Source organism: Marmota marmota, unplaced genomic scaffold, assembly GCF_001458135.2.
Source record: "Marmota marmota marmota unplaced genomic scaffold, marMar, whole genome shotgun sequence".
Lineage (NCBI taxonomy): Eukaryota > Metazoa > Chordata > Mammalia > Rodentia > Sciuridae > Marmota > Marmota marmota.
Window position 1 is genome coordinate 8,143,979 of NW_026000119.1, and position 24,689 is coordinate 8,168,667.

Sequence of the window (24,689 nt, forward strand, 5' to 3'; positions counted from 1 at the left end):
TCCAGCCTCAACTGGCCATTAGTAGTAGGCATTCCCGGGAGAATATGGTCCAGGGCTGAGATGCCTCTCTGCAGCTAAGGCAATCCCCACTCTGCACAGCTGGGGCTGCTTGGCAATATACTTCAGATAGCCACTGTTATTAGCCCTTTACACAGACAAAGAAACTGAGATACAAGACACTTTAGTTAAAACCCTGCCTGGTCATAGAGCTAGTGGCCAAACCCAGTCTCAAACCCTGACAGTTTGGTGCAGAGCCTATGTTCTTCCTCAGTACACCACCTTCTTGAATAAGGTACACCTAATCCTACCAGTGGGCCAGGGCCTCCCACATGCCCTGTTAATGATTTAAACTCCTGGCTTTGGAGAGGGTGAATTTGTCCCTACATGCATAGAAGTTTAGCTTCACCAAACAATGGAAAAGACACGGTTCAGGCATTATCATCAATGCATAGAAAAGTGTTGACACATGTTCTTTGCCTAGCATTATGCTAGGCACCTTGAAGGATATAAAGGAAGCAGAATATGTAGTCTCTTTTCAGAAGCTTACAGTTTAGGCAAGAGGATGAACCACAGACATGTGAAATACTTATTGGAAATATCCCAGAGCCTAAATGAGTAAGTGCAAAGTGATTGCTATGTTGGATAATAGTAAAACAGACAAAGGGCAAGCAAACTTTTAACAGTCCTCTATTATTACAAAGTTCCACCCCCATTAACACTGACTTTGGGTCTTGGAATCCAGAATAATAATAAACTATAACCCAAGTATAAAAGGAACTAGATGTTAAAGGTTTTAGAAAGGCCCACAGGCCTGAGTACAAAGAGGTTTCCAGGGCAAATTAAAATTCCCAGCCATTGGGGGTTGCGGGTGCAGCTCAGTGGTAGAGTATGCATCTAAGCATGCACAAAACCTTGGATTCTGTCCTGTGTGCATGCCTTGAATTTTTACATTAGTGTTCTAATCTGACTCCTGAGTATGAGATATTTTAACTCTAAATCTTGGCCACTTTTCCTTTATATGGGTGGGAATGCTTAAAAACAGGAGAATAATATGATTTACTTTACTGGTTTTTTTGAGTAGGATTTTCTTCATACAAATTTCATTATTCATTCAATAATTGAGTACCATCAACTTTTGAGTAGTTAACATTGTGGTTAAGAGCATCGTGTTTGGCAGACAGATTTGGATTGAGTTACAACCCTGCCACTTACTCCATCTGTGAGAAGGAACTTAACTTCTCTAATCATTATTTTCTTCATATGTAAAATGGGACTAATAGCAGAAGTTGTCAAATAGCATTGTGGTAAAGACTAAATAATTCATGTAAGGTGCCTGGGTCATAGTAAGTGTTCGGTAACGCTGCTTGTTACCTAAATAAAGCTGCAGGAGTGTGGGCCAGAAATCCTGCCGGGTGTTGAGCATTCAACTAAGGACAAGGGAGACAAATAGCCCCCATATTCAAGTCAGGTGAACAGACAAGGGGGACGGACAAGCAAGGTATTAAAAAATATAGGGTTTCATGGAAATATGTAGCACTAACAAGTAAAGCCAAGGAGTTACAGAAAGATTATAAGAAAATATCATCACACCCTTTAAAAATTATATTAATTATTGTGAATCATTGTTTCTACCACTAGACTGTAAATTCCCAGAGGGCAGCAATATTGTGAGTTGTGCTTTGTGCCATACAGCAAGCATAATGTGGTGCCTGGCCCATAAGAAACATTCAGATATCCAACAAGCAAATGAACAAGTGAATAAGGGGGTAGAAAGACTATGTAAGGTAATTTGGTAGGAGTCCATTAGATGAGGGTGACAGGAGTGGCCAATAGGAGTGGGCCTTCTTGGGGAGTTCCAGCCAGAGGAAATAGTGTGCATGAACTCACTGAAGTAAATGAAATCAGCCATAAGTGGAAGGAGCTAAAAGTATAGTGAGGCTGAGAAGGGAACAGAGCCAACTAGAGAGTCTTCTCATAGTAAGGAGTTTGAACTTGATGCTAAGGAATAGCAAGACATCATTAAAAATTTTCATGAAAGGAAAGCTATCATGTGTTTTTTAAAGTTCATTCTTTATTCTTTTAATATGCCAGTAATTCAAATCCATTTTAAGAAAAAAAAAGGAAACTATAGATAAGCATAATTTAAAAAACACCTATAATCTCTCCAGAGATAATCACCAATTGACCATAAATAACAAACTCTTGCTGTGTAATAAACCACCCCCAAATCTAGTGACATTAAAAAAAAAAAAGACTTATTATTTTTGTCTGTAAGCTGATTGGGATCAGCGGGTGATTCCTCTACGATGTATACCACAGGGAGTAGACAGTGGTATTCACCTGGGAGCTCAGATCACCCCAGATGGTCTCTCATCCTCAAGACCCACTCTCCATGTCTTCCCAACTTTCAGTAACTCGGCCAGAGCTCTTTTGCAGCATGGTAGCTGGCTTCCAAGAGGGATTAAAAAGGTAACTGCCATACTCTTAAAACCTAGGTGTAGATACACACTAAATGTCTTCCACCGCACTTTAGTAGGCAAAGCCAATCATAAGGCCAAACTTCAAGGGAAATAGACTTCCCTAATTTGATAAAAAGAGCAGCTTGTATTCCAGCAGCTTGTACTGAAGACTCACTTGCTGCCATCTTGGGAAACTACCTATGATATAATATGACTGGCTAAACACAAATGAATATAAATTTTTTATAATTTCTGGTACTAAATAATTAGGAAAACTGAGTTCAAAAATAGCAAATGCAAGGTACATTGTTTTAACACATATAAAAATCTAAGTGGATTACCTAACTAAATTAATAATTTGCATGTGTGGTAGGGGGATGAGAGGTAAGCAGACACATGCTATATTGGAACATAATGTTAAAATGCTCAAAAGAATTGAAGACAAAGGCAGATCCTAGATCACAAATGGTTAAAATCGCCATAAGAAGTGTGCAAACAATGCCTTTGTAATAGTATCAGCTCTGAGTGTGACAGGTAATTAAAGCAAATTGTTTGTCTAATCTCAACTTCCTGCAGGGAAGGGTAGAAGCAGTGTCAGATGGGTAGAGACCAAGGGCCCTGGCATAATACTTCACCATGCACAACAGAAACAGCAAAGCACACACACCTGCTTCAGTCCGTCTTCCACATAGCTGTCAGTTTTCTTAATACAAATTTTTAAGCTATAGGAAATGGTATGGAGAAACAAGCCAGAAACAAATGTACATTAATTAGAAAGAGACTTATATGTCATAAGATAGGTTTTCTGATTGGGCCCTATTAAACAATTTTTCAGGTCAATTTTACATATTTTAACAGTATGTACAGGTAGCAATGAAGAGATAAGCAATAAGCCTCAAATGAAAAATCACTAACATATTGCAATAACTCTTAGTAAGAAGGCAGGTCTGAACCAGGGATGGAAAAAGAGACCAAGAGAGATAAACAGCATTAAGAAAATCACATAAATGATAAGAGGCTGGTGACCCTTCAGTAAACAGGCAGAAGAGATGAAGATATCACCTTAGTTTCTGACTTGAATAGATAGAACTCTTATTCACTGAGATAGACATACAGGAAGAACAGGTTTAGGAGTGATCAGGAATTTCCAAGTAGAATGGCCAGTTGTAAATAAACAGGTTTGGGAGCTCAATAAAAAAGTCTAAACATAATATACTTAAAATCAGAAAAGGGTTCAAATGAAATCATATCCGACTGACTCAGAAGGAGCATCTAGCAAGAAGCAATACAACCCTGGGGGAACTTAAGAGGGTCCTAAGATTTGGAAAGTCACAAATAACTTTTACATCTCAAAGAACCAAAATCTGAATGCAGAATATTTTGTTCATTATGTGCCAAAATTACTCAGAAAATCATCCTCAAGCAGATTCTCCATTGAAGGGTAGGAAAATACACCCTTATCTCCAAGGAAGGAGTGGTATTACATGAAAACCATATTCAGGGTACTTTGATTTTTAACCAACCCAGAAAATGAAGTCTACAAAATCAAACTAGATGGGGGAACTTCTACAAAAAAAAGATCACCTCTTGCAAAACAACCTGAGACGTAAGGATCCAAACAGCCAGTAGCCAGCAGGACTCCATCCATGCTTATTCACTAAGCAACATTGTAATTAGAATTTGATTTGTCAGAGATTGTACTGACCTGCCAACCTGGGCATTCTGGTTGCCTTTCACAGTAATTTAATAGGCATTCAGGTTAATTCCCAGTCTCTGAGAGCTTACTTTAATATGAATCCACCCCAGAGAGAAGTCAATCCTCAAGTGACAGATTCACTTTGGGTACTTTCAAGGCAGAACAAAACTGTGGTAAGGAGCTATTACCCAAAGGACTTTTGGTAGCCAGTTAGAAGGCTGACGGTAGAGGCACTTCAAGCCTTCTCATTGAAATTCAGCAAGTATTTTTACCAAAAGATTAAAAATTAAGATGTGATTGCAAACAAAAATTCAATGATATTTTTATTGAATTATAATCTATTATCACTTCAAAAAGATCCACTTCAGAAAACATCCAATGGATGTTGACTTACCAGTAAAAAAGTAAGTCATCCATGTCTGATTATAACACCGAATACATAATAAATTATATTTACATGCAATGACTAGACTATCACACACACAAGGTAAAAAAATACAGTATTTTATGTACAATATTAAAGATTTACATTTTCATATACAGTTTTATAAAGTTAAAAATTCTCTGTACAAAATCTTAGGTGTACAGAGTTTTTATATATCCCCATCCGTACAGCTGGATCACAACAGATTTGCTTAAAACTATAATACTACAAACACTGGAGTTCTTTTTACTTCATATTAAAATCTTGGCACCCATATACTAACACATTATTTTTGAAATGTGAATTACAAATGAAATAAAATGTGATCATGCAGACTTTTTAATATAAGAAAATGAGATAAAATGTGCTTCTAAATCAACATTTATCAATTCCATAGTTAACCTAGTTCTGTTTAACTTCCTGTACTGCTTTCATACAGGTACATGCAAAACTAGCAGATTATGGATTTTTTAATAACATTAAAATAATACTATAGTCTGACAATACTTAGGCATTAAGGATTCAACTATCTAGCAACTCTAGCTTAACAATTATTTCTGCTTTAGCAGAAACCTCAATTAAAGACATTATATACTAAAATTCACAGAAATGTTAACAATTCCTAAGTTTATAGGATCTGCATCAAATAGTACAATGGTCACTTAAAAAGCAACAGAATATGTTTGACATTTAAGAATACTGTGTAGTCTCTGTTCTGAGAATGAGAGAAGAAAATCTAAGATAAACCATGAAAAGATTAACCATTGTCCCTGCTAAGGAAGCACTTGAACACTCCCAATCTGTTAAATAAAGACACCTGAAGGCTTTATAAAAAAGCTTACGCTACACTACTCAACTTTAAAAATCTTCTTGAAAAGTAACAAATTAAAGGTATCAGCACCTTCCTTCCTGCCCCAGATAGCTAAAGACCAACAACAAAAATAAAGTGCCAATATCTAAAGTATTGTTAATTATTTAAGAGGCACTAACCCATTTGATGGCTTAGGATTTAAATATGAAAATAGGCCAGATCTGATCTGAATAATAAATAGAAGGTAGGTATTCTAGTCCATGTAATTCCTGCCTAGATGGGGGCTGGACCAGAAAACCACCTACTCCCCCATTTATTGCTTTAAAACTGGTAGACAAATTTAAACTCTGACACAGAACAATTAGTTAAGATGGAAAACACAGTGTCTGTGCCACTTTGAAATCGAAAAAGAAGGTGCACTCTTGGTCACTGGGTGGAGAACTGCTGAGACTCTCTTCTCCACAACTCATATCTTCACAAGAGTCCTCACTAAAGGGAAAAAGAGACAAAAAGAGTGGATCGTTACTTAAAATACACAGATGCTTTATAGGAAAAAGAACTAAACTGTAGTCTGTCTATATGCTGTAGTCTATATGAATATCTCTAGTCTTAGGACTTTGTATACAAACGTTATTCTTTATAATACAGAGCCGAATTTGACTTGTAAGGATCTCCTAGGGTGAAGTTTATTGTAATCTCATTAGAAAATAATTTTTCTTTAAGAGATTTACACAAATTACTACTTGCCAAACTAATATTCTTATTCCAAATAACAACTCTTGCATTAACTAATTAAAGAATTCTAAGTGTTTTAAATCCAAGAAATGCAAACTAAAGACAACATATGTCCTATTCCATAGTCTATTTAAATATCTTTCTAGTATCAATAATCATCACTAATCCTCTCCAAGTATCAAAGCAAGAAACCAACAAGCTACAAAAATGAAAATTCCAGTCTTTTATCTCTGTAGCATAAAACAATCAAGTTTATTAAAAATATTCACTTTACAAAAATGATTAATTCTAAAAAAGAAAATGACATTTGGCAAAACTGAAAAAATATCTGTAGAACTTGGCCCCTTTATTTTCCAGTCACCTACCCCTCAGTCTCTTCCTCATAGCATCATATTAGAAATTCATTTGAACATTAAAAAGCCTAGAATACTGTTATTTGTTTTAACTGATCTATATTTCAAAGAGCAGGAGACAGAGACAAAAACAACCTTTTTTTTAAGGGGAGGCTTATAAATTATTATCATTTTAATGAAACTGCTGGTTAATTTTTTTCTTCTGAAGAAATTATGCAATAAGAGTAGGACCTTTTTCTGATGCCTTATGTTGCAGTGATCCACAGCTCTTTTTCAATAAAAATTAGTTATAGTGTGTGGAAGTCTAATTAGCCAAGATACCTGCTTACCTTTCACTTTCATCAAAACAACCCCTCTCTGGGATTGTTGGCAACTCGGGAACACTATAGTAGCTATTGTGGAGGTTCTGAGCTGTGCGCCTTGAAACAATCCAAACTAACTTCTTAAGATCTGGTTTGCAACATTCAGGAGAAGAATATTCAGCTAAACATTTAGATACTAGCTCCCTCCAATAGAAGAACTCGGTGTCATTAATCTGTGAGGAAAAAATATATATATATTTTAATGAAGAGGTCATAGCACTGGTTCCCAAACCCTGCACTTGGAATTATCAGGTGATCGGTTTAAAAAAAAATATTATAATATTATAATTTGATACAGAGTATAACCTGGGTGTCAAGAGATTTTTAAGTCCCCCAGATAATTTAAATGCGATCAAAATTTGGGAACCAATTTTATAGGAAGAGCACTATAATTTACATAGCATTCAATACATAGAAAGGTTTGCCTACTCTAACACACTGACTTAAAAAAACTGTCTTTTAATAAATCAACTATCAAATATATTATACTTTTCTTTCCCCCACAAGTATATTCTTTACTAGTCCCATGCAAAAAAAAAAAAAATTAACTTTCCTTTTGTTACATAAACATTGTTATAGAAATCAATGTTGTTTCTATAACAAGACACTGTATAGATTGCTAATAATATACATTTATATTGTGACACCAGATATAAACTAAAGGAGAAGTTACCAATATGAAAGAAGATCCCCCCACCAAAAAAAAAAAAAAAAACATAGTTCCTTCACCACTGGGTAATGCCCAGTTTATTTCATGGAATCAATTTTCACTGATGATGCCTCCATATATCACCATTAATAAGTTCAGATGAAAACTGTAAAATTATGATTAAAAAGCCTAGAAGTTACCAACAAAATATTTCACATGCCCTTCCACCTCAAGCAGAAGGTTTTTGTATCATCTTGGCCTCCATTTCCACTAGATTCAGTCACATGTTAAGCCTCCTATAATCTGGCTTCAACCAATCCTTTCTCACTATTCTATTAACATCACCTCCAAGACATCAATGACTTCCTTCAATTTTCATTATACTAAACTTCTCATCAAAATTCAATACTCTTGGCCACCTCCTTCTTAAAAACCTCTTTCCAACCTGACCATGTTCTTACTTGTCTGGATGTACCTCTCTATCTTGCTTGGGTCCTAAGGGAAGAAAAGGGCAATATTGAAAACCCTAGAGCTTCAAAGAAGCTCCCTAAGTTTCTTAGGTTTCAACTATCACTTCTTCATGGAAAATTCCCAAACTAAATCTTTAACCACAATTTATCTTCTGAGTTTTTATTCCAGCCTGCCAAACACATGCATGCCTGGGTATGCAAACATCAGAAATCATACTTCTTTCATCACAAATTAACTTCTTCCAAGTTTCTTTGAATTATGCCAATATTCTCTCCATTCTAGGTCCAAATCTTGGTCATTCACATTCCTTGCCTCATTTCCATGATTGGCTCTGAAAACTATTGCTTGTGTTTGATTTTCTTATTCCTGCATGTGGCTATCACTCAGACCTGCAAGCCTACCCTAAAATGACTTTCCAAACCCATCTTCTAACAGTCTACTAATTTCTTAAATATAAGCTTTATTGTGCAAACCTTCACTCTTCAAGAATTTCTTAGCACTCACCAGGCTCCTCTCCTGGTCTGCCATATATCTTGGCTAACAACCCCCAAACATTCCTATGTTCACTATTATCTGCATTGAAACATGATAATAAACAACAGAATACACTATCTCATGATTTGTTTCCTCAACTAGACTATTAGTTTATAAAAACAAACTGTGCTTATTTTTGCCTTACCCCTCTTTTTGACTGCAAAAACACTGGGATGGCCTGCCTAAGAGGCTTAAAAAGAGAAATAATGCTGATGTTAATTTGGTAATGCTACTAATGAAATGATTCAGCCCTACAGATGAGAAGGAATGCCATCCTATTCTATTAATGCACATATTAAGTCTACTTCCTAGTATACATTTTAAAACATTGTGCATGTGGCAATATATACAGCTTTATTAGCCTCTGACGTGATACTACAGAAAGAACACCTGCAAGCAAACACAGTGCTGGACTAACTGATCAAACTCCCATCTAGCTTAATATCCAAAGCTGTATTTATACTTGATATATAAGAAAAAAATTAATACAAAAATTAAGAACCCCATACTATATTACTTAATATTTAAGATACCACAGGGGGGAAAAAATGAAATATCAGGAAAAAAAACCTTGGACTTAAGATATTTACCTTGGAATGCTTTTTAACAAGCAGGAGAATTTCCAGTAATTCAACGGATTTCAAAGTTTCTACTTCCAAATTGAGAAGGCACAAAGCTAATATAGATGGCTATCAAAAGATAAAAAGAGAAAGAAAAAAGAAAAAATTAAATTTATTTTTTAAAATTCAAAATAGAAACTATGAGATGTGTAAGAAATACTTACTTTTGCTTTGGAAAAGACAAGTCGGCAGTTGCAAGCTTTCAGCTGAGCTTCTAGTTTGTCAAGGCTCAGTATTTCTTTCCTATAAAATACAAAATGTCAAAGTCTTAAATGATTTTAAGAACTTCCTATTAAAAGTGCAAGTTGATCTGGGTGTGGTGCTGCATGCCTGTAATCCCAGAGAACTGGAAGGTTGAAGCAGGAGTATCCCAAGTTCAAGGACAGCTTCAGCAACTTAATGAGGCCCTAAGCAACTTAATAAGTCCCCAAAACTCAGCAGCACTTAACCATTGAGCCACATCCTCAAAATCAAAAACCAAAAAGAGAACAAGTTGAAAACTGGCACCCTAATATTTTACTGTTACAGCAATGCTCAAAGTACAAAACTTTCATTATTAATCCCACTAACCTTTCTGATATATGACAGAGTATAATAGTATGATATAAGTGCAAAAAGTTTAAGGCAGTAGTAGCTTCCAATTCATAGTGCAATTTTTCTGAAATTATTTTTTCCATCCGTTTTATGTCAGAAGCAGTACATTTACACTGACTAATCCGGATTACATCATGAATGGACGGAATATTGCATTCTTCTTCAACTATTCTAGCAGCCAGCAGAAAACAACAGACTCCAATGCAAGATAAATGTTTAGGTTTCACCTGGAAAACAAAAACAAAAGAATTCTTTTAACTGTCACTTTAAGTATAGCAGATACTTAAAAATATATAGTAATCATGCCCCTACTCTTAAAAGAGAACACAATCCAGCTGCTTCTCTTATATATATACACTTGCCTTTACCCACAATTATACTCATTTTTACATTTTAGAACTTCTTAGCATTTGTTTTTAGGCCTGGCATGGTGGCACATGCCTGTAATCCCAGTGACTCAGGAGGCAAAGGCAGGAGGATGGCAAGTTCAATGCCAGCCTCAGCAACTTAGCGAGACCCTGTCTGAAAATAACAAAGGGCTGGGATGTAGCTCAGTGGCAGAGTGCCCTGGGTTCAATCTCCATCCCCAGCACCAGTAAAATCAAAATCCAGTTTAAAAAAGTAAATAAGGTTTTTTTGAACATTTAAAATACTTAAATGCAAGGGGAAAAAAACACAATGCAGTGAAAAGTTAGATTTCTAGCACTGAGTAATACTCTGTAATCTTTTAAATTTTGTAAATCTAAAATAAAATCTCCCTCAAAAAAATTGAGCTTTTCAACGTTAAAAAAAGAAAACCTGCTACATCTTCAGATATAAAAACAATACTTTCTACAACTTTTTATGCAAAAAATCCTTAAGAACTATTCCATACTTCTACATTATTTTACCCAAGAGAAATATTGCATCGGTTTGTGCAGCATGTGGGACATGTACAAAAGATGCAATGGACAGATGGCTGTCCTTTTCTTTCCAGTGCCCTGAAAACTGACCTAGCAGCTGAGAGCAATCCTACTGGCAGGAGAATTACCACATTTTTCTAACAGTTGCTAGTGATTGTTAATGACTGTGGCTCACTTTCAAAAGACTCACAGGGAAGGGTGTCTACTTCATTTGTTGTGTTTTGGAATTAAAAGCATCTAGGCTCTAATAGAAATGTGATGAAAATGAAAACTTCTTTTGAGAACTGTATACATATTTATATTGAGTACTGAAAAAAGTCTTCTTTTTGTCACATTTTCCAAGAAAAAGTATTTAAGAGGTACAGCAAAACCTAGTATAAGATACAATATACACTTAAAGTCTCTTGATCTGGCATTGGCACTAACAATCACAATTCTTATTATAAATGTATATGTATAATAGACTTCTGTTACGTTCACTTAATAAATATTTACTGAACCCTTTGTGCTAGGCTCTGGACATAGAAAAGGTATTGATAGGATGTAATTACAGAAATGATTAAATACCTTCATAAGAGCCAAGAATCTGTCCAAAATATTGACAGCTAGAACAAACGTTTCAGTGCAAGATCCAAAAAAGTTAGTTAAACTCCTTAAATCTTCTACTTTGGCATTTCTCAATCTTGAACACAGAGTATTATCATTCTACAATAAAAAAACAAGAGCCAAAGTTAATTATATTCTTAAAACTATATAAATGATGCACAGATTCAAAGAATAAGGTATCCTTTCCCTTTAACTTTCAACAACACAGAGGGAAAGAGTGGTTAATAAAGCTTCATCAGATGTAAGATGTAAAACACTAATTTAAAAATCACATCATAAAAGAACTTCAGCAATTCAACATAACCTGAACTTTTGCCACACTCCTGAGGGCAACAGCAAATACAGTATAATTCAGTTCCCTTAGAATAAATGTTTCCTTGCTTGTTTTTGTTTTTCTAAAATCAGCTAAGATTCTATAAATATTTCATAGGCAGAGGGTAGGAAATGAACTGCTCAATTCTCTAAGAGTCTCCCACTCAGAAGAAGCAGGCTGGGGAAACTAACATCTGAACTTCTCTATACTTGGTATTACTTCCTTTCTTGCTAAGAAACAAAAACACGATCCTGTACAGTATTAAGGTTTTTCTTAGTACTCCAGGAAGACCAATTTTGGTCTTTTGCTGGCCTAAGTCTTCATTCAATTGGAGGCGGGATCACCTTCTCCAATCCCCATTAGCTACTTGAGCAAGTCCTCCTTCCTGCAAACTTACCTCTGGGGTAGCCTCAATCAAGCTCAGCCCTTTCTCTCGAGGTTGGAATCTCTGCTCTTGTTCCAGATAGAAACTCAACAATCCAAGGAGCTGAACTCCTTCACGATCTGCCAAGTACTCTGCCCCCAAATCCTTCATCTGTAGCAAAGACACCACATAAGGTTAAATATGTAACTTGGGGGTGCGGGCACCGTGAAGTAAGGCAGAAAAAAATGATGGCAATACCTCCAACGAGGGGCGCCCCAGCACACCCCTGCAAGGAAATGGTGGTGAGGGGACCAATCTGCCAGAACCTCCCTGACCGCCAAGGAGGTGTGGCAGGGGAAGGGCTTGTGGTCACGTCCGCTGGCCAGCGCTGGGCCAAACCAGCCAGCCCCAGCTGAGGTGCTTCACAAACAGGAAACTGTCTGCGGGTTGGCAGCGTCCCTAGGGTCTGCCTATCTACCCCACCTAAAGCTGTGCATAGAGGACTTCTGTCCAGGGGACTGCACAGGGACTATAGGGACCAAGCAGGGAGCCGGGGAAGCTCCAGGGTTCTGGAGGTGGGGTATTGCACAATAGGAAGGAGGGGAGAAAAAGTCTCGCGACTGAACAAAGAACCAGAGGGAGGAGACTCTCGAGCTCCGCCCCGCCTGGGGATCCCAGCACCAGAGACCCCCGTCGTTAAAGCCCAGCCTCCAAGATTTCCCTATCCACTTCCGCAGCGCCAATTACTTAAGTACCCCAAGTGCCAGACACCCCAATCCGAGAGGGGGCGTGGCCCACTGGGCTGGGGTCGAGATACAGAGCTTCAGTCTGCCCACACCGGAACATCACCAGTGAATCCACTCACGCTCGGGTTCCGCAACTGTGCGGAGCTCTGGGGCTGTCAATCCTGGAAGCACCACCCAAGCAAGCCCCCGTGACAAAAGGAGGTGTGGATGCCGAAGCAGAGAACTGCTTTTAGCCTTGTTGCCCCCTTCATCCACCCCACCAACATTGACTGCCGCAACTCCCAGGGGCTGGAGCAAAGGGCAGGACCCGGGCTGTTGGGGGGGGGGGGGAATGAGGGGTGGGCAGAACCAGAAGTCTCTAATCACCCTCCCCCATCCCCACTACAATCTCGAGGAGGAACAAAGGAACCCAGAGCAATCCCAGGAGGCCCACTCACCGTGCCAAAGGTGCGCCTCCACGGCCCCTGGCGTTGCACTTCAGAGTATACGGGGTGCGGTGGGGGCGCCGGACCCGTCTCCGTCTCCGAGGTCTGGGACCTGCCGCCTCAGCGGTGCCCCGGGGCCGACATCCCAGCCTTCCCTCCTGCCGCGGCCGCCTCGGCCTTACAGCCCTGTCTTCATCCTGCTCCCCCCAGCGCCCACCCAGCTCTGGGCACAACGCTGACCCCTCACTGCCGGTGCCTCTACCTGCACCGCCTTAGCCTCAGCGAGGCCCCAGCAAAGCCCTTGTTTTTATTTTTTGAGTTTTCGACGCCCCCAAGGGGGCGGGGCACGTGACTCTCCGCGGAGGAATCCTTCACTTCCTCCACAGACTTTGAAAAAGAGTCCCGCCTCTAAGCCACAGTGTCCAGTGTCTCTCTGGGCCTCCACAGCCTCTCCTAGGCTGTACCTAGCCAGCCCCCGCCCAGTTACAAAGGCCGTGGGTGGAGTCTGGGCATCCGTCTCATTTCACGATTGAAAGGAGGAAAGGGCAGTGAGCTGGTTGAGAGGCGGAAGGAGATCATTTCTGGTCTCATCGCACCTTTTAAAGGTCCCCGATTTGTTTTGTTTCCCCTGTTTTGAAAAGTCCGCCCAAAGTAGCCGGGTCTCTGATTGGATACGGGTGGGGTGAGCAGAATGCGGAGGACCAGATTCACTTTTGAATCTGGATTGGCTAACTGATTAGTTTTTGCGCCCTCTGATTGGCTCTCGCTGTATCCTGCACCTCTGTCTTCCTCCTGGCCTTAGCAACGCTGAGGTATGGGTGCGCATGCTCAGATTAGGTGTCTTTGATGGCATTCAGTTACCTGCCTCGGGGTCTGTGTCTTTTCTCCGGGCCACCTCCACCTGTCCAGGGAGATACACTATGCTAGACAGTCTTTGTGACAACCACGTCTGCCAGGGGGGGAAGTCTTGTGTTTGTTTTTTTTTTTTTTTTTTTAACGTTTCTTATTTTATCCAGAGCTATTTTGCAATAACCAATCAAGTTACTGTAACATTTTTAGGGTCTTTAAAATGCCATCATGTTTTGGTATTTGTTTAAAATTTTTCTGACCCAGGAGGGGAAAAAAAAAAAAAAAACGTAGATAGATGAACAAGATGGACAAAAAATGGAAAGCTGGTGAAGCTCGGCGATACAGATTGCATGCTTATTCTTTCTACCTTCTGTACCTTGAAATTTTTCTATAATTAAAAAAAAAAGTTCAAAGAAGGTTTTTTCAATAAAAACTGCATATGATGAGGGCACCTAAACATCTAATCACTATAATAGCATTCCTCCAGAGATTGTGGTTGTGCTGTTGTTTTAATGAAGGCTTCCAGAGCTGCTTGGTCCTCAGTAGCCCATAAAGTACCATTTATTGTCCATTATAATTAGTATAGTTATTAAGGTGGACACCTCTCCCGAGGCGGGGCAAAAAGCAAACCAACTAGGTGCCTTAGGCTGGAGAAACTTTCACACGGAATATGTTCAGGAGATGTAAGAGACAACCCTGGAACATTTATAGTTCCTTTCTGCCTCCTCAATCCTCGTTTCCTGCCAAACTTGAAAACCCATAAATAGCACATTCATGAGTTCTAATCTAAATAATCAACCCCTGAAAAACAGTTTCTCCTTTCTGCTCCTCTGTATGTTTTCTGTGAATTATTATGTTACTTGTGAAAAATGGGAAGGCACATAACATAGCTTTAACATCAGCTTTCTTCTTTCCAAAGCAGCTAAGGAAATAGGTCCCTTTTTATATTAACTGGAACTAGACACAGACATCTGTCTAAAACACTGGGGGAAGGGAGCCCAAAGAACTATCCTTTTTTTTATTCGTGGAGGTGTACCCTTGTTGGAATTTTTAGAAAATGATGTAAAACTAGCACACTACTACATAATTTTATTCAATGCTTCTCTAATTCTTTAAACCTTATTTAAATTCTTATTTGACATAGTTTTTTGGCCAGAAATCCATGCTAATAAACTTAAACAGAGACATGAACTAATTTGGAGAATAGATCCAAGATTAGACTATCGATTACAGCTCCCATACAGAGAACACAGAGGCTCAGGAAACAGTCCAGAGACAGAAGCAACTGTACAAAAACATATACCGTGGGAGAAGAGAGAGAGTTTGCGGCCAAAATGTGAAGGATACTGAGGACTTTTTTTTTTAAGTAAGAAGACAAAGGTAGACAAGGAACACAAGATATAAACTGAATGATATGAAATAGGAAATGTAAAATTATGTGATAGGCAATTTTTAAAATAACAATTATAAGAAGGAAGGGATCTAGAAATTTCTAGATCCTTTGTTTAGACCATTAAATGGTATAAGTTATGCAAAATATATATTATATTTTATAAATGGTATTTTATGTACCTTTTTTTCCAGGTGACCTCTTGAATGATGTGAACAGTTCTCTAAGAGCAAAACAAGAAGTTTGTAAATGGTTTTGAATTTCCTGCTCTTTGTATAGCTGGCTTAGCTCAGCACAAGAAAAAGATGATCAAGTTGTCCAACACGGAGACCTTTATCCTATTACTCCACTTTTCTCTTTAAAAGTGAAGGAAAACATCATTTTTAAAAAATCGTCCAATAGTTGCATCATCTTTTTTTTTTTCGTCCTTCAACACACCTCCTATTATTTAACAATGTTAATAATCTGGAGGGAGGGGGAAATTGTATAGGTTTTCTCTAATGATTTTGTTGTTATTGTTGTTGTTATTTATATATATTTTTAACTTAGTACATTGAATCCTTTTTTACAAATTAATATCTCTAATGAGGAGGAAAGTTGGGACAGCCTTTCTCCAGACTTTTTTTGTCCTTATCACCTTAGCTTACTTAGTGTATTAGGCTGTCGGTACTACTTATTAAAAAGACATTCCTCTACTCTAATCAGACTTTACATATTAGCTATTTTTGTCCTTTTCTGAGCAGTTATTAAGAGTGGCTTTCCTGCAGTGTGCAGCAAAATTCCCACAACTTCCTGCAGTGTGCGCCTTTACAAAAATCAGGAAATCAGAAATCTGGCTGCCCCCAAGAAGGATTTTGAAGGAATTTATTTTAAGATACTTGGTCTGATACAGAACAGTGATAGGGATACAGTAGGTTTGGGTGATACTTCGCCCCCAGTAACCCCATGAAGGCTTGACACAGAGCCGATTGTCCTCAATGACATCTGAAACTGAAACTAGAAGGTGGGAACAAAACAGGAAATAAGCATGGGGCACCCACAGAGAAACAATACCTGCATTCAGCAAATTTGCCTTGTGAGGTGTGTCCTTCAAACCAACTCACTCTTAACAATCTGCCTTGAAAAGAAAATAGGGCATGCCCAAGGGGCTGCTGCACCCTTCCCTAAATGATTTATATTCAGACATCTCTGAACTGTGCAAGGAATCAAAATTCCCACAACTTCCTAGATAACATCTTCCTCTTCAGAAATGATGGTCTATGACAGCAAAACCTAGCTTTTAATGCAACAGACATATAATGAACACACAGTAAGTGCTAGGCATGATACTAGGCCTCAGGGATTCAAAAAAATAAATAATGAAACAAGGTCCCTAAATGTACCCTTGTTTATATATACAGTAGGGCAAAAGTGTTCATGGTTGGATCAGAATGACTTTTTAAGTTTGAGCTTCCTACTCACTAGAGATAGCACCTTGAATAATTTGCATTGTTCTGAACCTCAGCCTTCTAAGGGAAGGGGAAAAATGGGTAATTATGTCTACTTCATTTGTAACAATTAAGTACAAACCTATGTGAAAACTTTTTGCTTGTTACCCATCTAAACTGTTAGGATTTTTCACAACTCTGACTTCTGGAAGGGGAGAAAAGAAAGGATTAGCCCTAACTTCAGCAAAGAAATCTGGTGGAAAGCAACCCTAAAAGGAAAGAATCTCAGGATCAGGATTTGTAAAGCTGACATGAGGTTACCCCACCCCCTCTCCACTTTCCTCACTATTTCTGGCTCCCTGTCTAGGCTGTTTTGGGGCTACAAACCAGTTTCTATGACAGAAATTTCCCACTTAGATTAACCCTGCTAGCAAAATCCGCAAGAGACAGGAATGCCTGTGCCAAGGAGAGGAATGAAGAAGGTATTACCCAACCCAAAATGCCCTTTAAAAATGATTCTAATTTTTCAACCAATAGCCCATGGTTTAATCTGATCCTGGAAAAATGAAACAATTTATACATTAGACAATCAATCCCTTTCTTCAAGTAATCAACTAAATAAATCAGCAAGGCTTCTCATATAAGTCTCTTTCCTGACTTTCTGAACATCAATAAATTCTTCTCAAATCTGAAATCCAAAAGCCCAACATTTTACCACTTAGGTATCTTGTTAATGATAGAAGCAAGTGGTATCTTTCTGGGAAATTGTGTATATGTCCACAGAAATGTTGGTGATAATCACAACACAGTCAGTTAAAGTGTGCAGTCTCAGAATTGTGGGAATTATCCACACTGTAGAAACCATCTGAATGACCACACCAAGAGGACCAGTTTTTCTTGCCAGCCAGTTTAGCCTCTCCCAGTTCTGCCAGCTTGAAGTGAGTTAGCCTTGTGTAAACTCTCTGAAATCCCAGAGCTCATTTGATTCTGTGGCGCCTGCATCACTTTATTATCCAGAGCTCTTTCTTTTAGACTGAGAGTCAACTGAAAAAATGAAGTAGCTTTGACAGGATGTGGAAAGGCCGTAAAGTACAATTGAGAGTACAGATATTCCTGAAATCAGAGCTGTTCATCTCAAAATAGTGGTTCTCTCCTAAAGTGTATGTATGTTTTCCTTTTTTCTCTTGTTTCTTTCTTTTTTTCTTACAAGCTGGCACAAATTTAATTAAATTGTGTGACAATGGCTACGATCTTTTGTTTTGAAGAGACAGGTTCTCACTATGTTGCCCATGTTAGTCCCGAATTCCCGGGGCTAACAAGTGATCCTCCTGCCTCAGCCTCCCAAGTAGCTGGAATGCAGGCAGGCCCACTGCACCTGCTTCCAAAGTAAATATAAGTGCCCAGACTATATTCTGGGACATTGTATGTTATTTACAAAGTACTTTCTTCTTCTACAACTTGTTCCAGGAATCATAACATAAATCAGATTTATTCTGTCTTTTCTAGACATCACACTGCTGTGTAAAGTTGTCACTTTCAGCAAAGACATCACTTAGGAGATGTCTGTTGAATATATCATCTATTTCTCAGAAGAAGTTTTACATCCGTGAAAGTAAGGATCTCTTATTTTTGATCTCAAATGAAAAGGCAGTTGACATTCACAGTGATATGAATAAGGAGTATAAGCTTAAAATTTGCTTTTGTTAACATTTTAAAGTGGTTTCAAAATGAAGGTTCTTTTCAACTTCTAAAAAGAAAGATTGCTTTATAGCAAAAATTCACAAGTCTGTTTAACTCTATATATTATGTTTTTAACCACATTCTAAAGAAGAAATTGTAGCTACATACAGGAGCAAAACCAGATTTAGGGCAGGGGAAGGGGAGATGAAACTTGACAATTTGAAGGGGTTCTCTCTAGGAAAAAGAGGAGAATTTACAAATACAAAATTAGATATGAAAGCGAATTTTCACAATGAGACAAATCAAGACATTATACATTTTTAAAAGTATAAAAGCTACAACACTCTGTTGTAGCTCTCTATTGCTGTGCAAAGAATCACAACCTAACTTAGGAGCTGTAAACAACAATAATTCTATCATTATGTCCCATTGTTCTGGGTGTTGGCTGAGCTTAGCCAGGCAGTCCTGGCTCAGGGTCTCCCGTTGCAGGGAACGCAGTCATTTTGTGACTCACTTGCTTATTATCTGGAGTTCATGCTGACTGTGTACTGGGGCCTCAGCTGAGGTTAGTGACGAGAACACTTTTGTACATGGCCTCACCATGTAGTGTTTTCACTTCCTCATGGCATGGTGATGGGGCTTGAAGAAAATCAGTTGAACGCCATTGTCTCCTTTTATAAACTAGTGTCTGTATTAGTTTCACATTCTTCTATAATAAATTGACCAAAAATTTAGTGGCTTAAAGCATCATACATTTACTCTCTAATAGTTCTAAGAGCCAGATGTTCAAAATGGGCCTCACTGGGTTAAAACCAAGATACTGGCAGAGCTGCATTTCTTCTGCAGACTCAAAGGAGAATGCATTTCCTTGCTTTTTCCAGTATCTAGAGGCCACTTGTACTCCTGGGCTCACAGCCCTCTCCATCTTCAAAGCCAGCATCACAGCTGTTTCCTTTCACTTATGAGGACCTCAGGGTTACACTGAGCCCATCCAGATAATGCAGAATAATCTATCTTGGAATCAGTCAATTGATAGTCTTAACTCTCCCTTGCCACCTACAATAATGTGTTCACAGGTTGTGGAGTAGGATGTGGATAGTTGGGGGATGTTTTTATTTTGCCTACTACAGTGTCTCTTCATCCACAAAGTCTGCTCAAGTTCAATTGGAAGTATGTCAATCATCTTAAAACAACAGCATGAAGGATGGGAAATATTGTGGTGTCCCCCTCTGAAAAATAAAATCTGACACATTCACCAACATCAAAAAGCTGGGAAATGTCATATTTTTATTAATAAATTTTCTGACATGTGACTGTAAAACTTTTTGCCAATGTTTTGCTACATACTTTCTATTCACATCTTTATGCATATATCACATTTTAGGGTTGATGTCTGATTTGGGAAAACCTGTGTAAGTTTTTATATATGAGCTACAAAAATTCAGGGCATCAGTTAAAAAATGACTACACTCATTTGTTTAGCCTTGTCACGTTTTTCCTTATTGCAGAAGCATATTTTGAGTTTTGTGTCATCTTTGACTATCAGCATTTTGTATCAAATCATCAGGAAATTTCTATTTTTAATATGATCTTATGATTTCTTCATTACATTAGAGTACTAAACAATCCAGGAGTTTATCCAACATTTCTAAAGTTCTGTCCTTTTAAGGAAGTACTGCTTTCAGAGGGATCTGAAAAAATTTTTTTCTACAATTTGTTTCTTGACATTTGAGCACATTCTACTGGTTTCATCATGCATTTTTATGACTTTTCTTTCACACACCACTAGTTTATTGAAATGTTCTCTTAGTTATTTGACAAAAATATTTATGAATGACAAAAGAGGGAACATTTTATTTTACGAACTTTTTGCAGTACTGGGGGTTGAACCCAGGGCACCCTACCACTCAGCCACATCCCCAGCCCCTTTTTGGTTTTTGAGAGAGGGTTTTGTTAAGTTGCCCAGGCTGGTCTCAAATTTGTGTTTTTCCTGCCTCAGTCTTCTTCTTTTTTTTTTTTTTTTTTTTTTTTTTGTGGGTACTAGGGATTAAACTCAGGGACACTGGACCACTGAACCACATTCCCAGCCCTATTTTGTATTTTATTTAGAGACAGGGTCTCACTGAGTTGCTTAGCATCTCGCTTTTGCTGAGTCTGGCTTTGAACTCACAATTCTCCTGCCTCAGCCTCCCAAGCTGTGCACTACTGCGCCTGACACCTGCCTCAGCCTTCTGAGTTACTGGGATTACAGGCATTTGCCTCAGCACCCAGCGGCACCTTTCTTTTTTATCCAAATTAAGAGTCAGTCATTTCCCAATTGTTTTATTAAAACATCCCAAAGTGTGTTTCTAATTCTCAGTTAAAATGGCATGTCCCAAATTCAATGTCCCCTTAGACAGATTCCAAAAATGCTGGTATACACTCAAATACCTCCAAACACAAGTGAAAATGATTAGAGTAAAATTTGACATGGAGAGAGATAGTAGCCTTAACTGACTGCAGATAAAAATCATTTACTTTTTAAAAAACTCACAAAAGAAAGAAAAAATGAATTCTATTAGGGTTCTCTGAGAATTAGAACCAATAGGACATATTCAAACATCAATATATAGAAAGAGATTTATTATTAGGAATTGGCTCATGCAATTCTGGAGACTAAGAAGTCCTTTAGTCTGCTATCTGCAAGCCAGAGGCCCAAGAAACAACTTTAATTTGAATTAAAATATCCCCCAAAGGTCCATGTGTTAAAAAGCTTCATCCCTAGCCTGGGGTACTACAGGAAGATGATGGAACCTGTAAGAGGTGGGGCCCAGTAGGAGGAAGTTATGTCAGTAGATGTGTGCCCTTAAAGGGGATATTGGGACCCCAGCCTCTTCCTCTTCTGTTTTCATATGAAATCATGAGGCAAATTGGCTTCCTCAAACCCATGCTCCTGTCATGATGTACTGTGCATCTCTGGCCCAAAGCAACAGGGACAATCAGTCATGGACTAAAAACCTCCAAAACCATGCTAAAATAAACCTCTCCTCTTTTAAAGCTTATTATCTCTGGTGTTTTGTTATAGCAACAGAAAGCTATTTTGTACTTGCAGTCCAAGTCTAAAGGCCCAAGAAACAGAAGTCCATGGAATGAGAAGATGGATGATATAGCTCAAGCAAAGAATGACTTTTCCCTTCCTCCCTGTTTTGTTCTATTCAGGCCTTCAGTGAACTGAATGATGCCTCACTACATTGGAGAGGACATACCTTCTTTACTCAGTCTATTGATTCAAATTCTAATTTATTCTAGAAATACCCTCAAAGACACACCTACAAATAATGTTTTAACCAGATATCTGGGCATCTCTTAGCTTAGTCAAGTTGACACAAAGTTAACCATCACATAAACCCTCTACCAAGGCCCTTCCTGAGAACTTGGAGAGAGCTTGTATAAGTAAAGGCCCCTAATGTTAAATTTCATTAGCTTCCTAATAAACCCATATGTAGTAATCAATAATTGTCAAACATTGTGCTAGGTGATTTACATGTATTGACTAATTTTAATGCCCATAACATCTCCAAGGGGTAAGTACTATAGCACAGATGCAGAGACCCAGAGACCCACAGTGAGACAGAGGTGGAATTAATGCTCGTACCCAGACAATCTGACTCTGGCACCCACACTGTTAACCACTATTTTACATAGTGATTCCAGCATCAGGGAGAAGGAAAATAAAACTGATCTGGACATAAACTTGATACATTTGGCTATATCAAGTCACTCAAAAAGCTTGTATCAGTAGTTTAGGTTAGCCTGTGTCAAGGCAGCTTGGATTAGATATTTGATTAGAAAATTTAATCAACCAACTATTTACCTACATACTTGTATGTGGTTTTCCTTTATCCTCCCTCACTTCAATATGTAATGAATACAGTTTTGAGAAATTTCAGATTAATTTCTACCAAACTAATCTGAAAAGAAACTGTCCCCAGAGATCAGGCCTACAAGGATCTACTGCCCTTGGCCTAGAGTTTTGGCTTAATTTATTTCTAAAAAAGGTAAGCTAATTGTTTCAGCACAGACCCACCACTCAAATGGTCAATTGGGTCATATTTTTGCAAATGTTTAGGTGTTCCCATTGGTCTTAATAAGGACTGTTTTGCAGACATTTGGGTTGTTTGCTATCTTGTGACATGGAAGCATTTTCAAATTCTTTATAACAGAAGGTTATAAAGATCAGCAAATAATCTGATTTCCCTGCACATCTGCTTCTCCTATCATATCCTCATACCGTCATCCAAAGTAGAAGTCAAGGCCTCTGATAACTCACTGCTGAAAAGACAAAATTTGAATTTTACAGCCTGCACAGCATCGTAGGAGGGTAGATATGGTGAAGGTGGCACAAATAGAGTATATAAAGGCCAGAAGTCACCAACTTATTGTGCTTATTATGTAATGTTCATAAGTTTTTCTGATAGACAATAATGTATTATCTCAAGATCTTCTATTTAAATATAACAGATGTGTATTGGCATGAAGGTTAGTACACTTTTTACAATATTCAGGTTTCTATAGCCATGTGTCTTACAAATGCAGCTCCCACTATGTTTAAATTTTTTTTTCCTTCTTTTGTTCAGTTTAATTAAACATTAAGTGGGCAGCTATCCTACTCCAGGGACAATCGTGGAAACAGGGATACACAGTGACTGTGCTTAGACTCTGCCTTTAGAGAGCTCAGAGCCTAGAGGCTACAAATTGAGTGAACAAATAACAATGCTACTTGGGATCTGTGCAAAGATAGGAGTATTTACAGAGTGTAGCAGCAAAAGAGGAAGATAATAATTTAATCTCTAGAAGGGGAGGGAGATTAGATAAATCTTTAGAAAGGAGATTGTTGGCTGCTTCAAAAAAAATGCTTCTACTGTGTGATTTGATCTTCTCCCTTCAACTCAGAATGTTATGTTCATGTTTAGGAGTGAGAAGCTTCCTCCCTAAGAACAGACTAATAGCATCTGAGCTACCCAAGAGTATGTGTTACTACAACTTCTACTTTGGGAAGTTCTTTCTTAACATTGGTGCTTCCCAGGTTATTTGTGAAATCCATGGTCCTAAATAAAGTTACTTCAAGTTATATTTTGTGACCTATTTAGGATAAGTCAATGCATTTTTAGAGAAATGACAGTATGTTGACTTATACTGTGATTTCTCTAAAAATGCATTATTTTTGTTTTAACTATGAAAGTAATACAAGCACATTATGTAAAATGTGGGTGGTGGGAGGAAGTCTTCTAGTCTCTTTTCTGATAAATTTTTCAAAAATTATATTTTGAAAATACATATAAGACAGCATACAGGATGTACACACAATTAAAGGACTACTGATAAAACAAGTAATTGTGTATCCACCAGCCAAGATAATAAATAGAATATAATCTGGACTCTCTAGTGCCATACTTGGATCACATTCCCCCACTGTCTCTCCTAAGAGTAGCCTTAGTATCAACCATTCCCTTTCTTCTTAAAATAAATTATTGCTTAGATCCATAACAATTACTTGTCTAATTTTTTAACTTTATGTAAGTGGAATCACACTAAACATACTGTTTTTTTAAAAATATATATATATATTTCTGAGCTTCATCTATGTTTCCCCATAGCCATGGCAATTTTTATAGGCATATAATTCCAATATATAAAAATACTCTTCTTTGTTTATTCATTCTACTGTGAATAGGCTTTGGGAATCTTTCTAGTTTATTGCCATTTCAAAAAAAAATGTTGCAATTCATGGTGGTTGTTGTTGTTGTTTTTCCATTTCTTTTTGTACACATCCAAGAGATTTTCTCTGTAGTAAATGCCTAGACCTGGAATTTCTGGGTCTCCAGTTGTGCGCATCTTCAACTTGACTGAATAGCAACAATTGGTTTCCAGAGCAAGTGAATTAGTTTCCACTCTCATCAGCACTCTGTGAGTATCTGCTGTACCACATCCTTACCACCAGTGTTTTTTGTTTGTTTGTTTGTTTGTTTGTTTGTTTTTGGTACTGAGGATTGAACCCAGGAGCGCTTCACCACTGAGCTGTATCCCATTCTTTTTATTTTGTATTCAAGTCAAGGTCTTGCTGAGTTGCTGAAGCTGGCCTGGAGCTTGCAATCTTCATGTCTCAGCTTCCGTAGTTACAAGATTACAGGTGTGCACCACAGCACCCAGACACACGTTACCTATTTTTATAATACTTAAAAACAAGGGCCAGAATGGCTTATGCTTCTGTATCTTCCTCCTTGAATAAAGTTAAGCACA

At 38.0% G+C, this 24,689-nt stretch overlaps 1 protein-coding gene across 3 annotated transcripts; it reads right to left on the minus strand.

Annotated features, from left to right (window-relative positions):
• Positions 1–4,452: 4,452 nt before the first annotated feature.
• On the minus strand, positions 4,453–13,213 carry Ccng2 (cyclin G2). Of its 3 annotated transcripts, none has more exons than XM_015499262.2 (8): positions 13,077–13,213; positions 11,927–12,064; positions 11,178–11,315; positions 9,685–9,935; positions 9,279–9,357; positions 9,085–9,183; positions 6,808–7,013; positions 4,453–5,879 (listed from the first exon to the last, which is right to left on the minus strand). In XM_015499262.2, exons 2-8 carry the CDS (start codon positions 12,062–12,064, stop codon positions 5,756–5,758), a joined length of 1,035 nt encoding a protein of 344 aa, XP_015354748.1. In that variant the 5' UTR covers positions 13,077–13,213; the 3' UTR covers positions 4,453–5,755. The 3 variants fall into 3 exon arrangements, with proteins under 3 accessions (XP_015354748.1, XP_048640754.1, XP_048640755.1); XM_048784797.1 differs by lacking the exon at positions 13,077–13,213 and adding an exon at positions 12,152–12,400; XM_048784798.1 differs by lacking the exon at positions 11,178–11,315.
• Positions 13,214–24,689: the final 11,476 nt, after the last annotated feature.

What these genes read in the sequence shown, in the direction of transcription:
- Ccng2 (XM_015499262.2), bottom strand. Translation starts at nt 12,064, where the DNA reads ATGAAGGATTTGGGGGCAGAGTACTTGGCAGATCGTGAAGGAGTTCAG. An exon ending in TTGTTAAAAAGCATTCCAAG is followed by an intron (nt 7,014 to 9,084) that starts GTAAATATCTTA and finishes TTTTCCTCACAG; the next exon opens with ATTAATGACACCGAGTTCTT. An exon ending in TGTTTTGATGAAAGTGAAAG is followed by an intron (nt 5,880 to 6,807) that starts GTAAGCAGGTAT and finishes TTTTCCCTTTAG; the next exon opens with TGAGGACTCTTGTGAAGATA.